The sequence below is a fragment of the Salvia hispanica genome, chromosome 5, assembly GCF_029641045.1.
Source record: "Salvia hispanica isolate PSC_SH4W2 chromosome 5, Shi_PSC_v1, whole genome shotgun sequence".
Classification (NCBI taxonomy): Eukaryota; Viridiplantae; Streptophyta; class Magnoliopsida; order Lamiales; family Lamiaceae; genus Salvia; species Salvia hispanica.
In genome coordinates, this window is record NC_142696.1 from 20,921,981 (window position 1) to 20,943,584 (window position 21,604).

The following is a 21,604-nucleotide window of genomic DNA, read 5'->3' on the forward strand; positions in this document are numbered from 1 at the left end:
TTAAAAATTAAAACATAAACAACACAATTATTGATACATACCTGCCATTATTGAATAAAGACAACAATAAAATAGCTCGGAGAAGATAAAAAACGCTATAAGCTGATGAGATCGGCGAAAATCGAACAGCGTGAATCAATTCCTCAATATTAATGCTGCGTGATTCGGAGAATATGACTTTGGAAACAAAATATTCATGATTTAAAGAGTAAATTTTGAAGATACGATTGAATTTGGCATAGAGAATATAGGAGAAGAGAGATTTTAGGAAAGAAAATATGAGTGGGATTGGGAGCATAGTCATATACGGTAACTTTGATAGACTAAAATACCCTTTTTAGATTAATTTAACTAATTAAAGGAGAAAAAAAAGATAAAATCTAAGCTAATCTAGCCGTTAGATTAGAAGGATGGAGGGATATGATTAAGTATTATTTTGGGATTAGTAATTAGTTAGCATTTGATCATGACCATTCATTTATATACATATATTTATTTGATAAATGCGTATAACTCTCCAAATACATGCATATATCATATACCCCTATTTACAAAAGTAATAAGTACATACATAAATATTAATTTTATGTGCACATGCACACGTAAATACATATTCACACACCTTTATATTAACCATTTAATATTTAATAATAATTTTTATTATGCATAATATAATTTTTAAAACTCTTTACAAATAACAATACCATCAATATCATTATAGTACAAATGACAATATGATATTTATGATCAAGATATCGTATTCCGAGTTAAGGATGTTACACATTACCTAATGAAGTATATACTATTTTTATGAGTGGAGACGATATAATTTCAAAATTATATTGGTCAAACTATACATTCACCAATTTTACAAAAAGTTATCACAAATTATCTAATTTATGCACTAAAGAACTTAAAGTATTTATTCTTGTATGAAAAATTATTAAAATAATCTTGTTTCTTTGACGATTTTACATCGACAACGTCAAGTAGGGAAGAAAGTTGATCTTACGTGCCAATTGGAAGGGTCGTCGCTCAACACAATTTTTTATTTTTTTTAGGGTTTATTGCTCATTTGTCCGACCCCATACTAAATATTTTCTAGATCCGTCATTGCTTACGGGCAGTTGAGAGGGTGATTCTTGGCTATATATCTACTGTAATATGTTCGAATAGGTGTATTGAATGAGATAGGGATGTGATATATAGATGCTGCAATAAAGCCCATGTTGTATATCACTCTCGTATGTTGATGACATCACTATTTTATGAGGGCGCGTCGATATTCATTTGAGAGATTGATGCAATATTCAAAGCACTATTTAGCAGCTTTGGGTAAGATTGTTAAAAATGAAAAGAACCAATTTTATTTTGGCAACTGAGTATATGGACTAAGCAGGTATGGTGGAAGAGGTTGGAGGCTTTCATAGGGATACGATTCCTTCACATATCTGGGAGTGCCTATATATCCCATGGGTGCATGCATGATCACATGCTCTCATTCCGACAGAGATAATTGACAAGATAATACTTGTGTCGTATGTGGAGCCATATGCGTGATTTTATTCATTGGTCTCTTAGTGAGGAAAATATTAATTCTTGGAATGACGTCTAGTTTGGGGCTCGCCCCATTTGCGACTTGTGTCATCCAAGAAGTGATATTCCACCAAAAAAATGTGTTTTCTTTTTAGCACGAGCATGTTTGGATGAAGATATGTTGTATACAATAAATTTTAGGTTTGGTGTCTCAACCGATTTTCTTGATGATATTAGAGCTACACCCATTGAAGTGTGCGCTGAGGATGTGATGAGGTGAGTCTGACATGCCATAGCGATTTCTCAATGACCTCAACTTGGGGATGATTTTAAATGGTGGAGTGACCTTATATATGTGTTTAGTGTTCTTATGGAGGTTGTTATTCAATAGACGGACCGTAAGCTTCAATCTTGTAGTATTTTTCTCGCTTCCAAGTGTCTTTGTTGTGAGTCATCCCCGATTTTCTGATTTGCACCTTATTCAGACGAGCACTGATTTTGCACTTAGATTAGGTCACTAGTGGAATTCATCCACAAGGGCTTGCGCCTCATATATAAGTTTCTTGATGCCTTGTTTGATTGTTTGGTTCATATGGGCAGATACGAATAGTAGCAAGCATCCCGACCTTCCTCTCCAATATTATTACATTATTTGGCATGCAACTTCGTATTTATTGGTGGTCGAGAAGCTTGTACCCCTTCATTGGAGAGGTTGCTCCCCATCCGATGATTCATTGCTTCTTGCACTTTCCAAACAATATGTTATGCGTTCCTTAATGGTTCTCTAGAATCTTTTGGATGCTTTGTGGATGAAGTTAAATACTAACATCTTTTTTCTATTTCAACTCTAGAGGCTGGAGGTGGAGGCATTATTCATGGTTCTGATAGTGGCCTTCTCAGGGGCTTTTGTATTCTCTTTACGCCAACATATAGTTTTAAAACGAAGCTTTTTGCTCTTTTTCAAGGATTCTCATTTGCTATGGAGTTCTCTCTACACATTTGGATTTAGCTGAATGTGATAATCTTGGTTACTACTTTATCTTATGGACATTTTGGAGCTTCAAATGTAAGACACTTCATGGTCCGCATTCGCAACATGCTCTCATAGCTGTAGAAATCTTACTGTATTTGTCTATAGTGACATGTTTTTTTTACGTATTGGGAATTCAATCACAACTTACTGCACCTAGTACACTCCAACACAACAGTGCAGATGAGAGAAGAAATCAAATACTTTTGTGGCCATGTGCTTGAAATAACGGTCTATACCTTGTATGACTTACCCTTAAAGTTTATACCAAAGACACCATTTGAGTCGTGAATTGGTCGCAAAATTAGTCTACGACATCTCAAGGTATAAGGTTATCCAACTCATGTACTGGAGAGGGATTCAAATAAATTGGAACCTATGACTGATGTATGTCTATTTGTAGGGTATCCCAATAAAACAAAAGGTCGTGCGTTCTATAACATTCACGTTGAGAAAGTATTTGTTTTAACAAATACTAAGTTCGTGGAGAAAGACTGTAAAAAACCATGTACCCACGCGTGTGAAAGCTCACAAATAACTTAGAGTGTCACATTGACAACAATCCAAGAACGAAAAAAAAAATAAAAATCTAAGAACATACCACCAGGTAATCTTGAACCATCAACTGTTTTGCCACAAAGCGGAATCACGTCATTAGTGGGAGACTTGTAAGAAACCTTGATAGCTTCATTGGCTTAGGACAATCTTCATTGTTTCTGGCCTAGATGAATTAGATTCATAAAATTACAGTGAGGAAATGCATAACAAAGATTATTTCTCCTAAGAAGAAGTTAGTAACCTTATAGTCCGAATGAAGGTACGAAGTTATTAGGACAAATAGGTATTTCTAGTCTAACTTAAACATTAAAAACAATATATCATAGTATATTACGAAAAATATCAAGCAAACAAAGTATTATATTTATGGAAAATTGTTCTGCTGCACAACTTGTGTGAGCGTTTGTTAGCGGCTCAGATCCACATAGGACAAGGTCTGAACTTTTAGTATCTGTTTTGGATTATAATCTCAAGCCTACGCATTATATATCTTAATTTATTCATTTTTTTAGGCTTAGCTTTATTTTCAGATTTTATTTCTCATTCTACCTTGTACAAATCTATTCAACCTATTTTATTAAAAAATATATATTCTGCAGCCCTTTACATATTTTCTCCATAAAAAACTTTGAAGTATCATCTCTTTCTGGATTTTCTCTTTGTATTACTTGTGCAAAAAAAAATCCAAATCAATTATTCAAAAGTTCAAATAAAACAGCAGTATCTCAATATTCAAGAGTCATAAATAATTTGACCAGTGCATATGTTCTTCAACATATTTTAGATGATATTTTGTTGTCTAAGTTAATCAGAAGAGAAATTATTTATGATTCTCTACATCTCTCTTAAGTTTCATCTTCCAAGATTATATTCTTGAAAAATTACACAAACATAAAATCCACCGCACTGCACACCCCTCCTTCATTTTCATTAAATTGAGGAATTCGACCGATGGTGAAAAAGCATTCACCAAAAAACCCAGTGCTGCCACCACCAGATCCCTCACTGGATCTCCCATGGGATTATAGCCCACTGTACTATTTGTGCTGCCGTTGAACTCCACCACCGCAAAGAAAAAAGTTTATGTCTCGGGGGTCGCCCAAGTCTGCAGATCCGCAAAGGTCGCCAACCCCTGGGCACGTCCGACCACAACCGAACTGATGTCCGGTCCAGCCGTGACCAGGTTCTACGGCGAATTTCCGACATACTCACAAATAGCGATGCAGAAAATGTCCAAAGAGGAAGAGAGATATTCAAAATTTTGAAATTAAAAGGAGAGAGATAAAAGATTCGAATAAAAAAAGCAATAAAAATAAGAACGTGTCTCACTCTCTGTCCTACGTGGATCAGAATCGCTCACAGACGCTCACACAAGACGTGCAACTGAACAGTTCTCTATATTTATGACAAATACAACAATAGTTATTTAAAGTTCATTATTTTCTTTCCTATATTTTAAAACCAATAAAAAATAAATTCAAATTACAAACCAATAATAAATAAATTCAAATTATTGAAATGGTCATTTATAACAACATTCAGTAAAAAGACAAACATACCCATATGGCCATATGAGTATGAAAATTAAGGAAATTATTAGTATTTTATTTCAGCAATGGGATTAAAAGATGGTGTGGTGTAGATTATGCTTTGGTTATGGAATAAAATGTAGTTATATTTTATCAAAAGCTTATTTATAGGAGAAAGTAAATGTTAAAAAAAAGAAAAAAAATATCTTGCACCGTCTCACCTCAAAAGAAAATGAAAATAATGGGAAAATGAAAATCCACTCTCCCTCTCTCACCTCCAAAGAGTACTATAAATAGACACTCCTCCATTGGTTAAACCCTCTCATCGAGGTGGAAGTCGGGACTACCATACGTTGTAAACCCCTCCACCCTTATCCTCTCCCTCCCTTATCTCCTTTCTCGCCATGGCTTCCTCTTCCCTTCGCCTCTCCTCCATCTCCAGAACCAACCCCTCGGTTGAGAATTGCGGGAAACCCACTCCATCTCCGCCGGTATCCCTTCACTTCTCCGCCGCCCACAACCCATTCAGGCTCTTTTCCTCCCGCCCTAACTCCATCGTCCGCCCTTCACTCTCGTTCGTCCCTTCGGCCGTCGCAACATCCAATTCCTCTCTCTTGAGCGAGGAGGCGTTCGGCCTCGGAGGGTTCGGGAAGGGCTCCCTCGACGTTAGCGACACCGAGTACGAGTATTCGGAGGGCGAAGCTGAGGGAATTGAAGCTGTCGATGAGAATGAACTCGACATTTCCAAATTGGGATTGCCACAGCGTTTCGTCGACACTCTATTGAAGCGTGGGATTGCTAACCTTTTCCCCATTCAGGTATATGTCTGCTTGCTCAATTTTGGTGTTTTTTAGTTCGTATTTTCATTTGTTTCTGTAATTTTGTGCTAAATATGAACTTATTAGTAAGAAATGTAGACGAAGAAGAATTTTAGGAACTAGATAAGGATAAGATAAGGTGAGGGAAATCATAATATTAATTTTTTGGAGTCAAAAGATGTATCCTTTGTACTTGACCTAAACTGAATTCATCTTTTAAAGAGCCAGACTTTATCTTGAGATTTTGTAACGAATTTGTACTCTTCTTTGTTGGCTTATTCTGCAGAGAGCTGTTTTAACGCCAGCATTTGAAGGCCGGGATATAATTGCTCGTGCAAAGACCGGTACAGGAAAGACATTGGCGTTTGGTATTCCAATAATTAAAGGTTTGGATGACTTGCAACAAGGAAAAGACATAAGGTATATTTGTTTGCTAAGGTGTCACATTGGCTTCTGTCCTATTGGTTAACTAATGTTTCTCTATATCTTTGTAGGCGGGGGCGGCTTCCAAAGGTCTTGGTCCTTGCACCTACAAGGGAATTGGCTAAACAAGTGGAAAAGGAGTTCAAGGAGTCTGCTCCATATTTGAATACAGTTTGCATCTATGGAGGGGTATCATATAATGCACAAGAGTCTGCCCTTTCCCGTGGAATTGATGTTGTAGTTGGAACCCCTGGTAGAATCATCGACCTTATAAAAAATAACAGCCTGAAGCTGGGAGAAGTTGAGTACTTGGTCCTTGATGAGGCAGATCAAATGCTTGCTGTGGGATTTGAAGAAGATGTCGAGACCATTATGGAGAAACTACCAGCAAAGAGGCAGAGCATGCTTTTTTCAGCCACCATGCCAAGCTGGGTTAAGAAATTGGCTCGAAGGTTTATGGACAACCCACTGACCATAGATCTGGTAAAGTTCCATCATTCATCATATCAGATTTTATGCCTTCTGTTCTAAATTAAATGGTGGAGTGATACTTTCATTGTGTCTACAAAGTAGATATTTGTGATAATGTGAGTCTAATTTGTTGCTTGTAATCTCATATGGTCTTAATTATTTTCTTTTCAGAATACTTACCTAGTAATGTTAATTGCAAATAATGTTTCTAAGTGCATAACAGATACTTCATTTTGTCATCTGACTCCATGTCACTTGGTTTTGTGTGACAGGTTGGTGATCAAGAGGAGAAGTTAGCTAGTGGGATTAAGTTATATGCCATATCAACTACCGCGACATCTAAGCGGACAATTCTGAGCGATCTTGTGACAGTATGAATTACATCATTGTTTCTAAATCTGTTGCTTCTCACCTTGTGTTCTTCAATTTCCAGATTTTGAATTCTGTTAGTGGATACTTGCATAGGGATATTGTGTGGGTTGATCTTTAAATCGTGTTTTGTTTTCAGGTTTATGCTAGGGGTGGAAAAACAATTGTTTTTACACAAACAAAACGAGATGCAGATGAAGTCTCTTTGGCTTTAACAAATAGTATTCCTTCGGAAGCACTACACGGGGACATTTCTCAGCACCAGAGAGAAAGAACCCTAAATGGTTTCAGACAAGGAAAGTTCACAGTGCTTGTTGCGACTGATGTTGCTGCTAGAGGGCTTGATATTCCTAATGTTGACCTTGTGAGTTTGTTGGATATTGTTGATTTACTTGTATATCTGCTTTTCCATTAGGGTGTCATGAATCATTCAATCATGCTAGAAAAGGAACAATCTCAGACAGTGAGAATCAGTATTGGTTTTAGATGCTCTGCAATGTTATGTTTGCATTTAATGGTTCTTAGTTTTGGAAACTCATCAATAGTTGCATCAGTTGAGAGTGAAATTTTGGTTACATTATGATTGGTATTCGTGTGTAATTTCATTAATTGCTTTGTTCTCTTTTTCTCTCTCCTTTTCCAGATTATCCACTATGAGCTTCCCAATGACCCTGAAACATTCGTGCACCGATCTGGACGGACAGGTCGTGCAGGAAAAGAGGGCACTGCCGTTTTGATGTTCACTGGTAGTCAGCGCAGGACAGTCAAATCCCTTGAGAGGGATGTTGGGTGCAGGTTTGAGTTTATCACTCCACCCTCAGTTGAACAGGTCTTGGAAGCATCTGCTGCCCAAGTCGTTTCTACCCTAGGTGGAGTTCATCCTGAATCTATCCAGTACTTCACACCAACTGCCCAAAAGCTGATGGAAGAACAAGGGGTTGAGGCACTTGCTGCTGCTATAGCAACTTTGAGTGGCTTTTCCCAGCCTCCATCATCTCGGTCTCTTATTACACACGAGCAGGTAATGATATAATTGGAAGTTTCCGCAGTTTAAGCGCCTCATCTCCTAAAAAAGTAGCTTGCATGCCCGTCATTTGAATGCAACTTGCTGCTGCATTTCTGCTTCCTCATTTTTAATTTTTTCCTCTACTGGCCATCTCTTCATACTTTTTCTGACAAGATAGCATGCACCAATGACAATGGTTAACAGATTATTTTGAGTTGTTTGCTGCTGGTCATATTCTCTTGTGCTTGCACTAGTATTGTATTTGATCCGTTTATTTGCCTCCAGGGTTTGGTTACATTACAGCTTATCCGTGAAAGCAGTCATTCTCGGGGGTTCCTAAATGCTAGATCTGTTACTGGGTTTCTGTCTGATGTGTATACTGCTGCTGCTGATGAAATTGGAAAAGTTCACCTCATTGCTGATGAAAAGGTGAGTATCCAAGATACTTGTCATAATCATCCTTCTACAATTTTAATGGCGTTTTTATGTGTTAATTAAGCATTCTGATGTCCTATCAGGTTGTGGGAGCAGTTTTTGACCTACCAGAAGAAATCGCAAGAGAGTTATTAACTAGGGAACTACCACCTGGAAACACTATTACCAAAATCTCTAAGGTGTGCTCTTTACTGGGTTTTATTTATTGTGAGAGTTTTAGCTGTCTTAGTCAGATTTATTTGGCAAGTCACGAATGGACATCAAGGCTGTAATATCAGTTACTAATGTCTGCTAACTTTACATTAATATTTCTTGCACTTGCAGCTGCCTTCATTGCAAGACGATGGGCCTCCAAGTGATTTCTACGGGAGGTTTTCAAACAACGAAAGGCGCCCTCAAAGAGGTGGTGGAAGAGGCAGAGGTGGTAGACCTTCTGGGGATTGGTTGAATGGTGATGATGATTTTGAGGATGGATTCAGAAGTGGTGGCCGCGGTGGTAGAAGTCCAAGCAGGTGGTCCAACTCCAAACCCTCAAGAAGTTCTGGTGGCAGTGATTGGCTAATTAGCGAGAGCAGGCGATCAAGCAGCAGACCATCTTTCGGGGGCAGAGATTCCAGCCGATCATCATCTTATGGGGGCAGAGATTCAAGCCGATCACCATCTTTCGGAGGCAGGGACAGGTATGTTATGTATTCCAAATACCTAAGCTGAGAAGGCTGTTTTAGTTTTCGGTTTTTACAGATTGTAATGTGTTTGGCAGAAGCTTCGGGGGTTCGTGCTTCAACTGCGGACAATCTGGTCACAGAGCATCGGATTGCCCTAGCAAGAGAGAATACTAAGAAGTCTGTATCAGTGGAAGAGCTATTTTGAGTGGGAGAGTGGAAAGTGGCTTATGGAGAATTGGGATGGGATACTCGTCTTCCTATTGCAGCAATTTTAGTCACACTTGGAATCATCACATTATCCTATGGAGGTTTAGGTTTTTATAGAAATTTATGTTACGTATCTTCTTGGTAGAAAATGCATATACGGATCTTCTTCAATTAATCATTCTGGGTTTGTATTCAAACGGTTTCTACTATTTTATGAGCTTGGTTTGATTAAAATTGTCATCAATTGATATCATCAAAACATTCACTTTCCATACAAAACATTCATCACCAAACGAGGAACGCTCCCTCTCCTACTCTTAACCGCATCCCTTATCTTCTCCTCTTCCGGTGCCGCACCCTTTGCCTTCAGCATCTCCAGCAACTGCGTCGCCTCATCCTCCAGATCCGCCCTCAGCAGTCCCTCCACAACAGCCACACACGCCCCGGCGCTCGGCCTCATCCCCCGCCTCACCATCTCTTGGACGTACTTGCTGGCCTCGTTGACCGCCCCGGCCTTGGCCAGGCCCCTGATGAGGACCCTATAGGTATAGGCATTAGGCGCCACCCCACTCGCCAGCATCCGCAGATAGACCTTGTGGGCGTCCTTGGCCTGGCCGGCGTCGGCGTAGGCCTCGATGACGGCCGTGTGGGCGATGACGTCGGGCATCTGGCCTCTGTCCTTGATCCGGGAGAAGAGCTCGAGGGCCTCGTGGGTGAGGCCGTCTTGAGACAATCCGTCGAACATCTTGGCTGCGCTGTTCATGAGGCCGTCCTCGCGTATCTTGGCGAACACCTCCTGCAGATTCTTCGGGTCGTCGGGCTCTTTGCTGAACGGGTTGTACGGCGGCGGGATTTTGGATTTGTCGGGGCGTGGCGGTGCGGCGTCGGAGTCTGAGTCGGAATCGGAGGGGGAGAAGTTTGTTAGTTTAGGGTTTTGTTTTTTGGGGTCGGGGGTTTCGGAATGGGTGCAGAATGGAGTTGTTTGGCGGAAGGAGGAGGAGGAGTATTTGGAAGGCGGCGACGGCAACGGCGAGAAGGAGAGGCGGCTGAAGAGAATGGGAAGTTGGGATTTGGATTTGGAGAGGAAGAAGGATCTCAGCGCCATGGAGTTTAGCGGCCGTGCGGTTTCTGGCGCAATGAAACACAAAATTACATGAGAATGGTGCTTCGATTTGTACTCATCACTTTAATAGTTTTATGAACACCATATAATAGTGATGGGATGTCAGTATGACTACAAAATTTGTAACCTAAATTTTAGTTCAATTAAATCACATTTGATTAGTCCTCAACCTAAATAGGAGCATCTTTGATTATGCCATTTTTGAAAAAAAAACATTACATAAAAAAACTGAATATCCAATTCAAACTAAAACAAATTTTAAAAATTAGATCAGATTATAGTTTAGATAAATTTTCATATTAAATTTATTTACAAAGAGAAAAGAGATGTTGGCATCTCTACCTGCCTATATCCTTCCGGGAACAATCACATTTGCAGCCACATTACGAATGTCCTTATTAAATTGTACTCCATTCTCAAATGACTTTGCCGAGAGTTAAAACTGACAGCCAAGGCCATCCTCGATGTAGTCGCCCCTAGCGCGGCTGCATTGCAACACTTCAATTGACACGAGCACTCGATGTTCCTCCCCTACCGGTGCAAAGCCCAGTGTTATGGTCACGCGGCTGCACATGCCATTGCTACAAGCCCGTTTAAAAATAGTTAGTTTTTACTTAACGATAAATAATTTATGTATAAAAACTAATTTATATTTTAAAAATTATTTTAAAGTAATTACTAAGTACTATATATTAAAATGATCCATGCTTAAAACTAGGCCCATTAATAGGGAGTGTTTTTATGACTATTTTTATAGAGTAATTTTACTGTCTCAAATCTATTTTTTTTTGGACAACCTTTTATTTTATAACTACACAATATATGAATTTCGTCATCATATATGTACCTGTTTAATTCAAAACTTATACTCCCTCCGTCCCGCTTTAGCAGTCCATTGACTTTTCTGCCATCTTTTTGTAAAAATGATAAAAAATAGTTAAAGTGGAAGAGACAATAATGTAGGTAAGACTCTTCTCTATATTATTCTCTCTTTTAATTTACCATTTTTCCTCTTTAACTATTTTTTATCATTTTTACAAAAAGAAGGCAGAAAAGTCAATGAGACTGCTAAAGCGGAAGAGAGTACAAAATTATGAAGTTCAATTAAAATGTCAATATATTAGTTTAATCTATGTTGAATTTTTTTTAGTATGAAAAGAAAATATAAATTTAATCATTTTGATATAGTACGTGTTTGTAAAGTAAAAAAAATGACAATAATAGTAATTTATATGTTTGGTTATATTTATTTGAACTTTTGAATATTTTTTAATTTGTGATTGTGAAAGGAATAAGGTTAAATATAAGGATAGCTCAAAGTAAAAGTCGATTAAAGAAAGAAGAAGAATTCTTATGCAATAATCTATAGTCAAACCAAATTCACCTGGAAATGAAGGTTGTACCATTTTTACTTGCACATCCAGAGCAAAATTGAGTCGATCTGAAGCGCATCACTTCTCCTCCGGCGATCAGCAAAGAATCTTCGGAGCTTTCTTTGTTGCGGTTTCAGATCCGTATCTCAGTATAACTGAGAGACCAAATTGAAAGCGATGCTGCGGTTACGGGCATTCCGGCCGACGAATGATAAGATTGTGAAGATTCAATTGCACCCTACGCATCCGTGGCTTGTAACCGCCGATGCGTCAGATCACGTCTCCGTTTGGAATTGGGAGCACCGCCAGGTTAGTCGCTGCGTGTGTGGGTATTTTTTAATCTATCTTGTTTTGAGTTCGAGGTCCGAATTTGTGGTGTTTGATGGTGTTTTTTTCATTTTTTCAGGTTATTTACGAGTTGAAAGCTGGAGGTGTGGATGAGAGGCGTTTGGTTGGTGCTAAATTGGAGAAGCTCGCTGAGGGTGAAACAGGTCCGTTGGCGTGATCTTAGTTTAATTGAGCTTGAGACCTTTAGCAGAACTCTAGAACTCTACAAAGTTCGATAAATATTTGATAATTGTGATTGAGATGGATTTATTTTCTCTCCATTGTTGTTTAGTGCTCATTTTGAATGTTAGTGGTGTTTGATGTCAAATGTGGTTCAATAGGGTGTAAATCGTTTGGACCATGATTGTGATCCCCTCATTTGAAGGACTGCCAACTGTAGTTTGCTACAAAGGTGTACTTTTGCTTTGGACTAGCTGTGGGCAAAAGATTTCACTTTTGTTTTTTTGTGCTAAATGTTTTTTCTTAGGAGCGAACAGTCTGACCTGTGGATTCTGAGTTTCTCAATTTCATATTGCATTTGGCATATAGATCACCTTATACATATTGTCTTTGCATTGGCATCTTTCTGGGACAGACAAAAGTAACTCTAAGTTTGTTGTGTATGAAGTCTTTGTTTATGATGCGTTTTGTAAGATGCAAAGAGTCATAGTATCATGAGTTGTCCTTCATCAGGATTTTTATTAGCTTTCTTCAAGAGAAAATAAGTCATAATCGCATAGAAAACATACGTTAATTAAGTATGAAAAACTCGAGATGCAATGATCTATTCTATCTAGAGTCATTATTCTTCTATATTTTACATAAGTACTCTATTCAGTTTTGCAAAGAATCTCATTGGGCTTTTCTGTTCTGAGATGCGTTTGTTTATTGATACTAACCCAGAATGGCCGTTTTCATTCTTTTGATGCATGTAGAACCTAGAGGAAAACCAACGGAAGCCATACGAGGTGGAAGGTATATTTCCATGACAACACTTCAGTGCCTTTTTTCCATGTTTCCTAGGGCTCATTTGGTATGGGTGGTTTAATGGTTATGTACTTTAATATATCTATGACACCCTAATATCCTATTTGGTACGAAACACACCACCTTCATAAATCAAAGCCTGCACATATTGTAATAGTTTGTAGGATTCTATATACCACCTGTCAGGGTGGTATAATTATTACCAATCCTAATTCCTAATCATTTCAAATATTAGGTATATTTAGTTTTAAATACATCCTACTAAACAATGGGTTACATATTACAGATGTTATAACACATATCAAATACGATATTAATATGTTATATAATAAAAATAATCTCAGTCGAATCTATCACAACCTTATCCCATATTATGTGCCAAACGAGCCCTTAATTTATTTTCAATTAGTGTGTGTTTACCTGAGCCTGACATCATATCATGGGGTTTTAAGTGTTAAACAGGTTAGCTTTTATGATGACGATGTGCGCTATTGGCAACTTTGGCGGAATCGGTCAGCTGCTGCTGAAGCTCCAACGGCTGTAAATAATGTCACCTCAACTTTAAGTAACCTTGCTCCCTCAACAAAAGGACGCCATTTTCTTGTTATATGCTGTGAGAACAAAGCTATTTTTCTTGATTTGGTGACAATGCGTGGCCGTGATGTGCCAAAGCAGGACTTGGATAACAGATCTCTCCTATGGCAAGTTTAAATATACCTACCTTTCTGAGAATTTAATGTTTTTTTAGTATGTTATATTTGAAACTCTATGCTGAGCATACATAAAGTTCACTGTGAGCTTGAGTATACTCAAATATGTTAGGGTAAGATCCCATTAATGTGACATCATTGGTGCTGGAGTGCTTGGACTTAGTTCCTGTAATTTGAGTTTGAGAGTACCTAATTTTAATTAATTTTGGGGAGTTTATTTACAAAGAGAGGTTGAAACATGTTAATGATGATAACGTGTTTATATATAATCTATAAAAAATATGTTTGATGTTTTGTTGGGGAAGCATGAAGGAATGTGTTTGGTTGCCAAGTTCAATGTTGAGTCTAGTCAGTTCTACTTCTTGTAGATGAGGTGTAGACTTTAATGATCCATTTTCTATTTTTCTTAAAAATATTTACTATAATGATCCTTTATTCTTAAAATAGTGATGGGAATGATCTGTTTTCTGTTTTTCTTACTATAATTATCCTTTGTTCTTTAAAATGTACTCCTGCTATCTCTTTTTGACCTGGCCATTTTTGGATGTTGATAGCAATGAGTTTTTCTTTCTAATTATTTTTTTTATTATTCCTTCTATTTATTTCTAGAAGTTATCTGGAAGTTTGTTGCCTGGTAATGAAGGAACAATTGTCTTGACCGTGTATAATTATTTTATGCAGCATGGAGTTCTTGTGTCGATCGACTGCCAGTGATGGGCCCCTTGTTGCGTTTGGTGGATCAGATGGTGTGATTAGAGTTCTTTCTATGCTAACTTGGAAGGTTTCTCTATTTCTTTTTTGGGGTTTTATCTATGATTTGATGTGATGAAGCCACACCTGCAAAGAAGATGATTGAGGACTGACATTGCATGAGATGCTTATTTTTGCTGCAGCTTGCTAGAAGATATACAGGAGGTCATAAAGGATCAATTTCTTGTTTAATGACTTTCATGGCTTCTACTGGCGAGGTAATTCTTAAGTTATAAAGTGGTTTGTTTTTAAGTTGACGTATGGACATGTACTTGGCCTCACATTTTGGTCAGGAAACTCTTGTTTAATCCTTTACCGGTATCACTTGAATATGGTGAAGCTGAATTGCTTTATTTGGTTTTGGGAAACTTTTTTCTGTACCTGGGAGGAACTTGGCCCAGTTGGGTATGTTATGAACAAGAAAGTTCCAATCTCACATTAATGATCGAGCAACCGATCATGACTGGATCTGTCATGTGGAGCTTGGAAATGCTGTTTGAAACCATTTTAGGAAAGAATTCAATGTGCCCCCTTTAGCTGCCTATACCATGTTACGGTTATTAAGACTAAAATTTCATAAAAGTCTTGGCCTTAGTCTACTTTTATGTAAGAGAAGTGAAGAGCTAAGTGACAACTAGTGATTCTTCTTTCTTTTCAAAATCCTTCTTATTTGATTTGCTGCTTGACACTTCATAAATCCATCTTTTTGTGCGAAGACATGTAGAAAAGCAGGGTTTTTTCCTCTTACAGAAGATTACAGAGTCTGGAGTGAGAAAAGTAATTCTAAAGCCACTTATTTTATGTCGAGAAATGTTGGGAAATCAATTTAGAGAGAATATTTATCATCTTTCTTTGGAACTGCTTAATATTTATTACCTCTTTCTTGAGAGCTGAATATGGTGATTTAAAGTACATATATGCTAGTTTCAAAGTAATAAGTAAAATCCATAATGTAGTTCTTGTCTCTAACATAGTTTTGTGTTTGTATGTCATACCTAAGGTTTTTCAGTCTCATCCTACTCAATATTGTGGGTCTGTTGCAGTTGAATATGTGTGCATTCGAGTAGTGATAACCGAACCATTTCCTAGGTCCCGTTAAATAGTATTATTTTCGGCAGCTTATGTAGCATTTTAGTTGTATTTGATATTGGTGTGTATATTATTGTCCTACTGGAAATTGTGGATTTGTTCTATGCAATGCAAGCTCAAAGTATACATTGTTTCTTTAGTTTCTCTATTCAAGTTTTTGAAAGAGATAAATCTGTGTTATATCTCTTAATAAATTTGTGACACTAGTGAATGAGTATTCTTGTACTCCTACTTAACTAGGTGACAGTTGAGGTCATGCAAAAAACTTAGGATTTCCTTCACTATCATTTGTTTGAGATTTTAAATTCATAGTTACTTCATTCATTGGCTATCAGAAGATACATTTGAATGATTTAAAATCTACTGGGTCCCACGATTATGATTATAAGTTGAGTTTGTGGTGCTAATCCAGGCATTGGGAGATGCTATCAAAGTTACCGAACCGCACCATCCTGTAGATTTTGCTCTACATACAACTGACTTAAGACCAAACAGCATGCTCTTTGCACACAAGCTTGTCGAATTCATACGAACTTTGATTATCACTGTTGTCCAGTTTCACGCATAAAACATAAAGAAGGATCTTAGTTATTGTTTTTCCCAGTGGCAATGTTAAAACTAGTTTGCCTCACAAATCACAATTATTTACTGACAAGAAAAGAAATACTAGCGATCCATTCATGAAACCAGATGTCGTTGAATTTATACATTTACACTGCTTCCTTTTTATTATAGAGTTTGGCACGTGAATTTCCTTCATTTATGTTATATATGCGACTTCTTACTTATTCCTCTGTTTGATTTGCATTATCAGGCCCTTTTGGTTTCTGGTGGCAGTGATGGCCTGCTTGTGCTTTGGAATGCGGATTATGGTCAAGATTCACGTGAGCTTGTTCCTAAGTTAAGCTTAAAGGTAATTGCCTTTATCTTTACTCAGTATTTCCTTGTTTTCCTTTATTATATGAGCTCTGTTTTATGACGCTTTAGTAACTTGAGTTAATTAATAATAACCGTATGCCGATCCTGACAATTGCATTAAAAACCCTTTGTTTTTTGGTGTGACATCCTCAGGCACATGATGGTGGGGTTGTTGGAATTGAGCTTTCTCATGTGCTTGGTGCGGCACCCCAACTCATTACTATTGGCGCAGACAAGACTCTAGCTATCTGGGACACTATATCATTTAAGGTTCTCATCGATTTTTTCCTGCATCTTTTAGTAAATAATATATGTCCAAATTTTCTCCCATTTTTTATTCCCCTTGCACTCAAACTAGGAACTGCGTCGAATAAAGCCCGTTTCGAAATTGGCTTGCCATAGCGTGGCATCTTGGTCTCATCCTCGAGCTCCAAATCTTGACATTTTGACATGTGTTAAAGATTCCCATATATGGTATGTTGCAGTACATGTTTCATTTATCTCATGTGATTTATCTTTAAACTAAGTCATGGAATTATTACAAACCGATGACAGTTTTCGATGTTTCATGCTACTTGTTGTTATCTCAAGGGGAACCTGATGATTACCTGTCATATCTTAACAGGGCCATTGAGCATCCCACTTATTCAGCTTTGACAAGGCCACTGTGTGAGTTATCATCGTTAGTTCCACCCCAGCTGCTCGCATCTCACAAGAAACTAAGGGTATAAGTGTGCAACTTTAACAATTTACCATTTAGTTTTTATCATCAGTTAGTTGACAACTAAGACAAGGACTCGTACTGAGCTTACAATGCATATTACTGAAATAGGTTTATTCCATGGTTGCACATCCTTTACAACCCCATCTTGTTGCAACTGGGACAAACATGGGTGTCCTTGTATGTGAATTTGATGCTAAATCACTCCCACCCGTAGCTCCATTGCCAACACCACCAGGAGAGCGAGAACATGCTGCTGTCTATGTAGTTGAACGGGAATTGAAACTGCTACAATTTCAATTGTCAAACACTGCAAATCCAGCTCTGGGAAGCAATGGATCCTTGAATGATGTTGGAAGAATCAGAGGAGACACACCAGAACAGCTCCATGTGAAGCAAGTTAAAAAGCATGTTAGCACTCCTGTTCCACATGATTCATACTCAGTGCTTTCTGTGAGCAGTTCTGGGAAGTAAGTAGTCTCTTCATTTTCATATCTTACTATAGAGTTATTGGAATGAAAGTTTGTTCCATAACTCTTCCAATCAAAACTGTTACACATACTTAATTCTGAATTTATTGACTATATTTATTGCTCTTATTTTTTATGTGCTTACTTGAGTCTTGAGACTATGATGCTGATATGTTTGATTTGCTTTGTTATTTTGCAGGTTTCTTGCCATTGTGTGGCCAGATATACCCTATTTCTCAATTTACAAGATCAGTGACTGGTCCATTGTTGATTCAGGTAGTGCAAGGCTCTTGGCTTGGGATACTTGCAGAGATAGATTTGCCCTGCTGGAGTCTGCTTTACCTCCCAGAATGCCTGTAATCCCTAAAGGCAGCTCATCACGGAAAGCCAAGGAAGCTGCAGCTGCTGCTGCACAAGCTGCTGCAGCTGCTGCTTCTGCAGCTTCATCAGCCAGTGTCCAAGTTCGTATATTGCTTGATGATGGAACATCAAACATTTTGATGAGATCGGTTGGCAATCGGAGTGAACCAGTCACTGGGTTGCATGGGGGAGCACTGCTTGGTGTTGCTTATAGGACATCTCGACGAATAAGCCCGGTTGCTGCCACAGCTATTTCTACTATTCAGTCTATGCCCTTGTCAGGATTTGGATCTAGTTCCACCTCTTCTTTCAGCACCGTGGATGATGGATATTCTTCACAAAAAACTACTGCTGAAGCTGCACCTCCAAATTTTCAACTTTACAGTTGGGAAACCTTTGAACCAGTTGGAGGTCTTCTTCCTCAACCAGAATGGACTGCATGGGACCAAACTGTTGAATATTGTGCTTATGCCTATCAACAATATATTGTCATATCTTCCTTGCGTCCTCAGTTTCGCTACTTAGGAGATGTAGCAATTCCTTATTCTACTGGAGGTGTATGGCACCGAAGGCAACTGTTTGTTGCTACACCAACCACCATTGAGTGTGTTTTTGTGGATGCCGGTATTGCACCTATTGATATAGAAACTAAACGAAAAAAAGAGGAGATACGGCTTAAAGAGCTGCAGTCAAGAGCAGTTTCTGAGCATGGGGAATTGGCATTAATATCAGTTGATAGTCAACAGGCTGCCCCACAGGAAAGGATAGCTTTAAGACCCCCTATGTTACAGGTTGTGCGTCTAGCTTCGTTTCAGCATGCTCCATCAATACCTCCTTTCTTAACATTACCTAAACAATCCAAAGTTGAAGGAATTGATTCCTCAATACCTAAAGAGATGGAAGAAAGGAAAGTTAATGAAATTGCTGTGGGTGGTGGCGGTGTTGCAGTTGCTGGTACTAGATTCCCAGCCGAACAAAAACGGCCAGTTGGACCTCTTCTCGTTGTAGGAGTAAGAGATGGTGTTCTCTGGTTAATTGACAGGTACATGTCTGCTCATGCAATATCACTCAACCATCCTGGTATCCGTTGTAGATGTCTTGCAGCATATGGTGATGCTGTTAGTGCTGTGAAATGGGCGAGTAGGCTTGGTAGAGAAGATCATGACGATTTAGCTCAATTTATGCTTGGAATGGGTTATGCCACTGAAGCACTTCACTTGCCTGGGATATCCAAGAGGCTGGAATTTGATCTAGCAATGCAGAGTAATGATTTGAAGAGAGCCCTACAATGCCTTCTGACAATGAGCAACAGCCGAGATATTGGGCAAGAAGCGTTGGGGTTGAACTTGAATGACATAATAAATATGTCCTCAAAGAAGGAAAATGTTGTTGATGCTGTTCAAGGTGTAGTTAAGTTTGCCAAGGAGTTCCAGGAACTTATTGATGCTGCAGATGCCACTGGACAAGCGGACATAGCTCGTGAAGCTCTTAAGAGATTAGCTGCTGCGGGTTCTGTGAAAGGGGCTTTGCAAGGCCATGAGATAAGAGGGCTCTCACTCCGCCTTGCAAATCATGGAGAGTTGACACGTCTCAGTGTATGTATCTATTTGTCAATAGTTCTTATAAGCTCATCACTCGTCAAGGATAACTATAATTACCCACCCAAACCTTGGAGCTTTTTCCACTTTGACACCTACACTTTTCGTTTATAGCTGTTTACATGCTACTTTGAGATCTATAGCTTTATTAATGGTTCTGAAATAAGCACATTATGTTAACAAAGGAATTTAACTTCTAAGATTATGCAATTGCAGTATGCCTTCAATCCTATTTGTCAAGGATTTTCTAGTTGAGTCTAGTCATAACATGAAGTCAGTGGCTCCCATCTTCTCAAAATGCTAGTTTCTGACCTGAATCTAGAGTTTATGTCCTTGAAATAATTCTAACTCATATGGATATTCTTCAACATATGAATGTTAAAACCAAAATCATTTCAATTTATGTTATAATATCACCTTATATGCTAGAGCCAGATCTGCTTATGATTATCTTTGTAACTTTCTTTTTATGATGATTCTACTTCTTTCATATTGGGAACATAACATGTTCACTTTGATCTCCCCTTGTAATAAATCTCTATGTTTGCTAATTTTGCAGAATTTAGTCAACAATTTGATCTCAGTTGGTTCAGGAAGAGAAGCTGCTTTTTCAGCTGCCCTCTTGGGAGATAATATACTCATGGAGAAGGCCTGGCAGGAGACAGGAATGCTTGCTGAGGCTGTTCTTCATGCTCACGTATGATTTGCGTAGCCTTATAAAAGTTACTGCAAACTAAATCTATAAACCTAACTACAACAAACTGTTTTTTGTAGGCTCATGGTCGTCCGACATTGAGAAGCTTGGTTCAGGCCTGGAATAAAACACTGCAAAAAGAGCTAGAACACGCTCCATCTGCCAAAATGGATGCAGCAGCTGCATTTTTGGCTTCTCTCGAGGAATCAAAGATCACAACCCTGCAGGATGCAGCCAAGAAGCCACCGATTGAAATTCTGCCACCAGGAATGGCAACTTTATATGGTCCTAATCCTGGTCAGTCTGGTCTGAAAAAGCCAAGCCTTGCCCTGCCAAGTTCGCAGCAGCAAACTACCAAACCTTTGCTATTAGAAGCTTCAGCAGCCGCACCCATATCCACTTCTTCAGAGTCCAATGGTCTGCCCTCAGCTGAATCGGGTTCTTCACAGAACTCTGTGGGAGCTCCTGCTGCTCCACCTACATCTGAATCTGCTAGTACGAATTTAGAGACGAACGCTCCACCACAATTGGCACCAGATTCTTCTGCCCCACCAGTCGCTGAATCCAGTGACAATGCCCCTCCATCAGATCATAATAATGTAGAAAACCAGGAGCAGCAAGCATCAGTTCAGAGTGTTACAGAGTCTAATGGTATCGAGGGAAGTGTCCCACCGGCATCTGAAACTACTCCTATTGTCCCAGATGCGGGCCATGAACAAGCAAGTAACCAAGGAACAAGAGTACGCCCCGAACTCTCAATGATTGACTTCAGTTGACAAGCACACTACTCGATATCAGCAGACTATGATCCAGTCCAACTTGAGTATGAGTCAGTGGCATGCCAAACTATCTGGAGCAAGAAGCATTGCAGACGAGTACTTGCGGACCTCGTGCATGAGCTGAATTTTCATATAGATTTCTGGCTGTTGCTTAGCCAGAGAGATGTTTCTTCTCCTCAACTATGTTGATTTATTGTGCAGCTGTGATATAGTTTGTATCATGTTTGGTTATCTTTTCATCCCACTTCGAGGTTTTTTGAATTTGACTGCATTTCTAACATGCTCCCCCATTAATGCTAGTTCTTTTTTCATTTCTATGTCGCATTTGAAATGTTCATTTTTGTTTAGAATTTTTTCATTGAAATTTCTTATTTTCATTTTTAGGATAAACTTTGATGGGACCTTCATATTTAGCCTGCTTTCTTGAACAATCGTGACCAAAAACAGTGTAATACACTTCAAATGGGTTGTGGATGGATGATACATGTTACTTCATTATTTACTAAAATGGATTCAAATTTTGTGTTATCAATGCCTACGCTAATACACATTGAAGTTAAATTTACTTGAGGAATATTACATAATAAAGTATTTAATCGTTAAATATTAAAAAGAAAATGCCTTTTAGTGTTCGTGCCAAAACGTAATCGACTGGCAA

The 21,604-nt window shown here is 38.5% G+C and overlaps 3 protein-coding genes across 3 annotated transcripts; 2 read left to right on the forward strand and 1 right to left on the reverse strand.

Annotated features, from left to right (window-relative positions):
• The first annotated feature begins 4,964 nt into the window (after positions 1-4,964).
• Positions 4,965-9,281, forward strand: EMB1138 (DEAD box RNA helicase (RH3)). The gene is made up of 10 exons (XM_048087428.2): positions 4,965-5,471; positions 5,758-5,891; positions 5,966-6,377; positions 6,638-6,736; positions 6,874-7,098; positions 7,378-7,755; positions 8,026-8,169; positions 8,259-8,354; positions 8,500-8,855; positions 8,936-9,281. Exons 1-10 carry the CDS (start codon positions 5,058-5,060, stop codon positions 9,012-9,014), a joined length of 2,337 nt encoding a protein of 778 aa, XP_047943385.1. The 5' UTR covers positions 4,965-5,057; the 3' UTR covers positions 9,015-9,281.
• Positions 8,616-10,264, reverse strand: LOC125190205 (uncharacterized). Its single transcript, XM_089058354.1, has one exon. It carries the CDS (start codon positions 10,150-10,152, stop codon positions 9,310-9,312), a length of 843 nt encoding a protein of 280 aa, XP_088914480.1. The 5' UTR covers positions 10,153-10,264; the 3' UTR covers positions 8,616-9,309.
• A 1,234-nt stretch (positions 10,265-11,498) lies between these two features.
• Positions 11,499-21,263, forward strand: LOC125187914 (Transducin/WD40 repeat-like superfamily protein). Its single transcript, XM_048084572.2, has 14 exons — positions 11,499-11,852; positions 11,950-12,034; positions 12,806-12,845; positions 13,310-13,558; positions 14,249-14,348; positions 14,461-14,535; positions 16,221-16,319; positions 16,478-16,594; positions 16,683-16,798; positions 16,950-17,049; positions 17,157-17,515; positions 17,715-19,470; positions 20,033-20,170; positions 20,248-21,263. The coding sequence occupies exons 1-14, from the start codon at positions 11,721-11,723 to the stop codon at positions 20,941-20,943; spliced, it is 4,062 nt and encodes a 1,353-aa protein (XP_047940529.2). The 5' UTR covers positions 11,499-11,720; the 3' UTR covers positions 20,944-21,263.
• Positions 21,264-21,604: the final 341 nt, after the last annotated feature.

Excerpts from the sequence above, each read along its gene's own strand:
- EMB1138 (XM_048087428.2), top strand. The coding sequence starts at position 5,058 with ATGGCTTCCTCTTCCCTTCGCCTCTCCTCCATCTCCAGAACCAACCCC. Across the intron at positions 7,099-7,377 it reads ATATTCCTAATGTTGACCTT|ATTATCCACTATGAGCTTCC; the intron begins GTGAGTTTGTTG and ends CTCCTTTTCCAG. Across the intron at positions 8,355-8,499 it reads CTATTACCAAAATCTCTAAG|CTGCCTTCATTGCAAGACGA; the intron begins GTGTGCTCTTTA and ends TTGCACTTGCAG.
- LOC125190205 (XM_089058354.1), bottom strand. The coding sequence starts at position 10,152 with ATGGCGCTGAGATCCTTCTTCCTCTCCAAATCCAAATCCCAACTTCCC.
- LOC125187914 (XM_048084572.2), top strand. The coding sequence starts at position 11,721 with ATGCTGCGGTTACGGGCATTCCGGCCGACGAATGATAAGATTGTGAAG. Across the intron at positions 16,320-16,477 it reads TTCCTAAGTTAAGCTTAAAG|GCACATGATGGTGGGGTTGT; the intron begins GTAATTGCCTTT and ends TGACATCCTCAG. Across the intron at positions 20,171-20,247 it reads AGGCTGTTCTTCATGCTCAC|GCTCATGGTCGTCCGACATT; the intron begins GTATGATTTGCG and ends TGTTTTTTGTAG.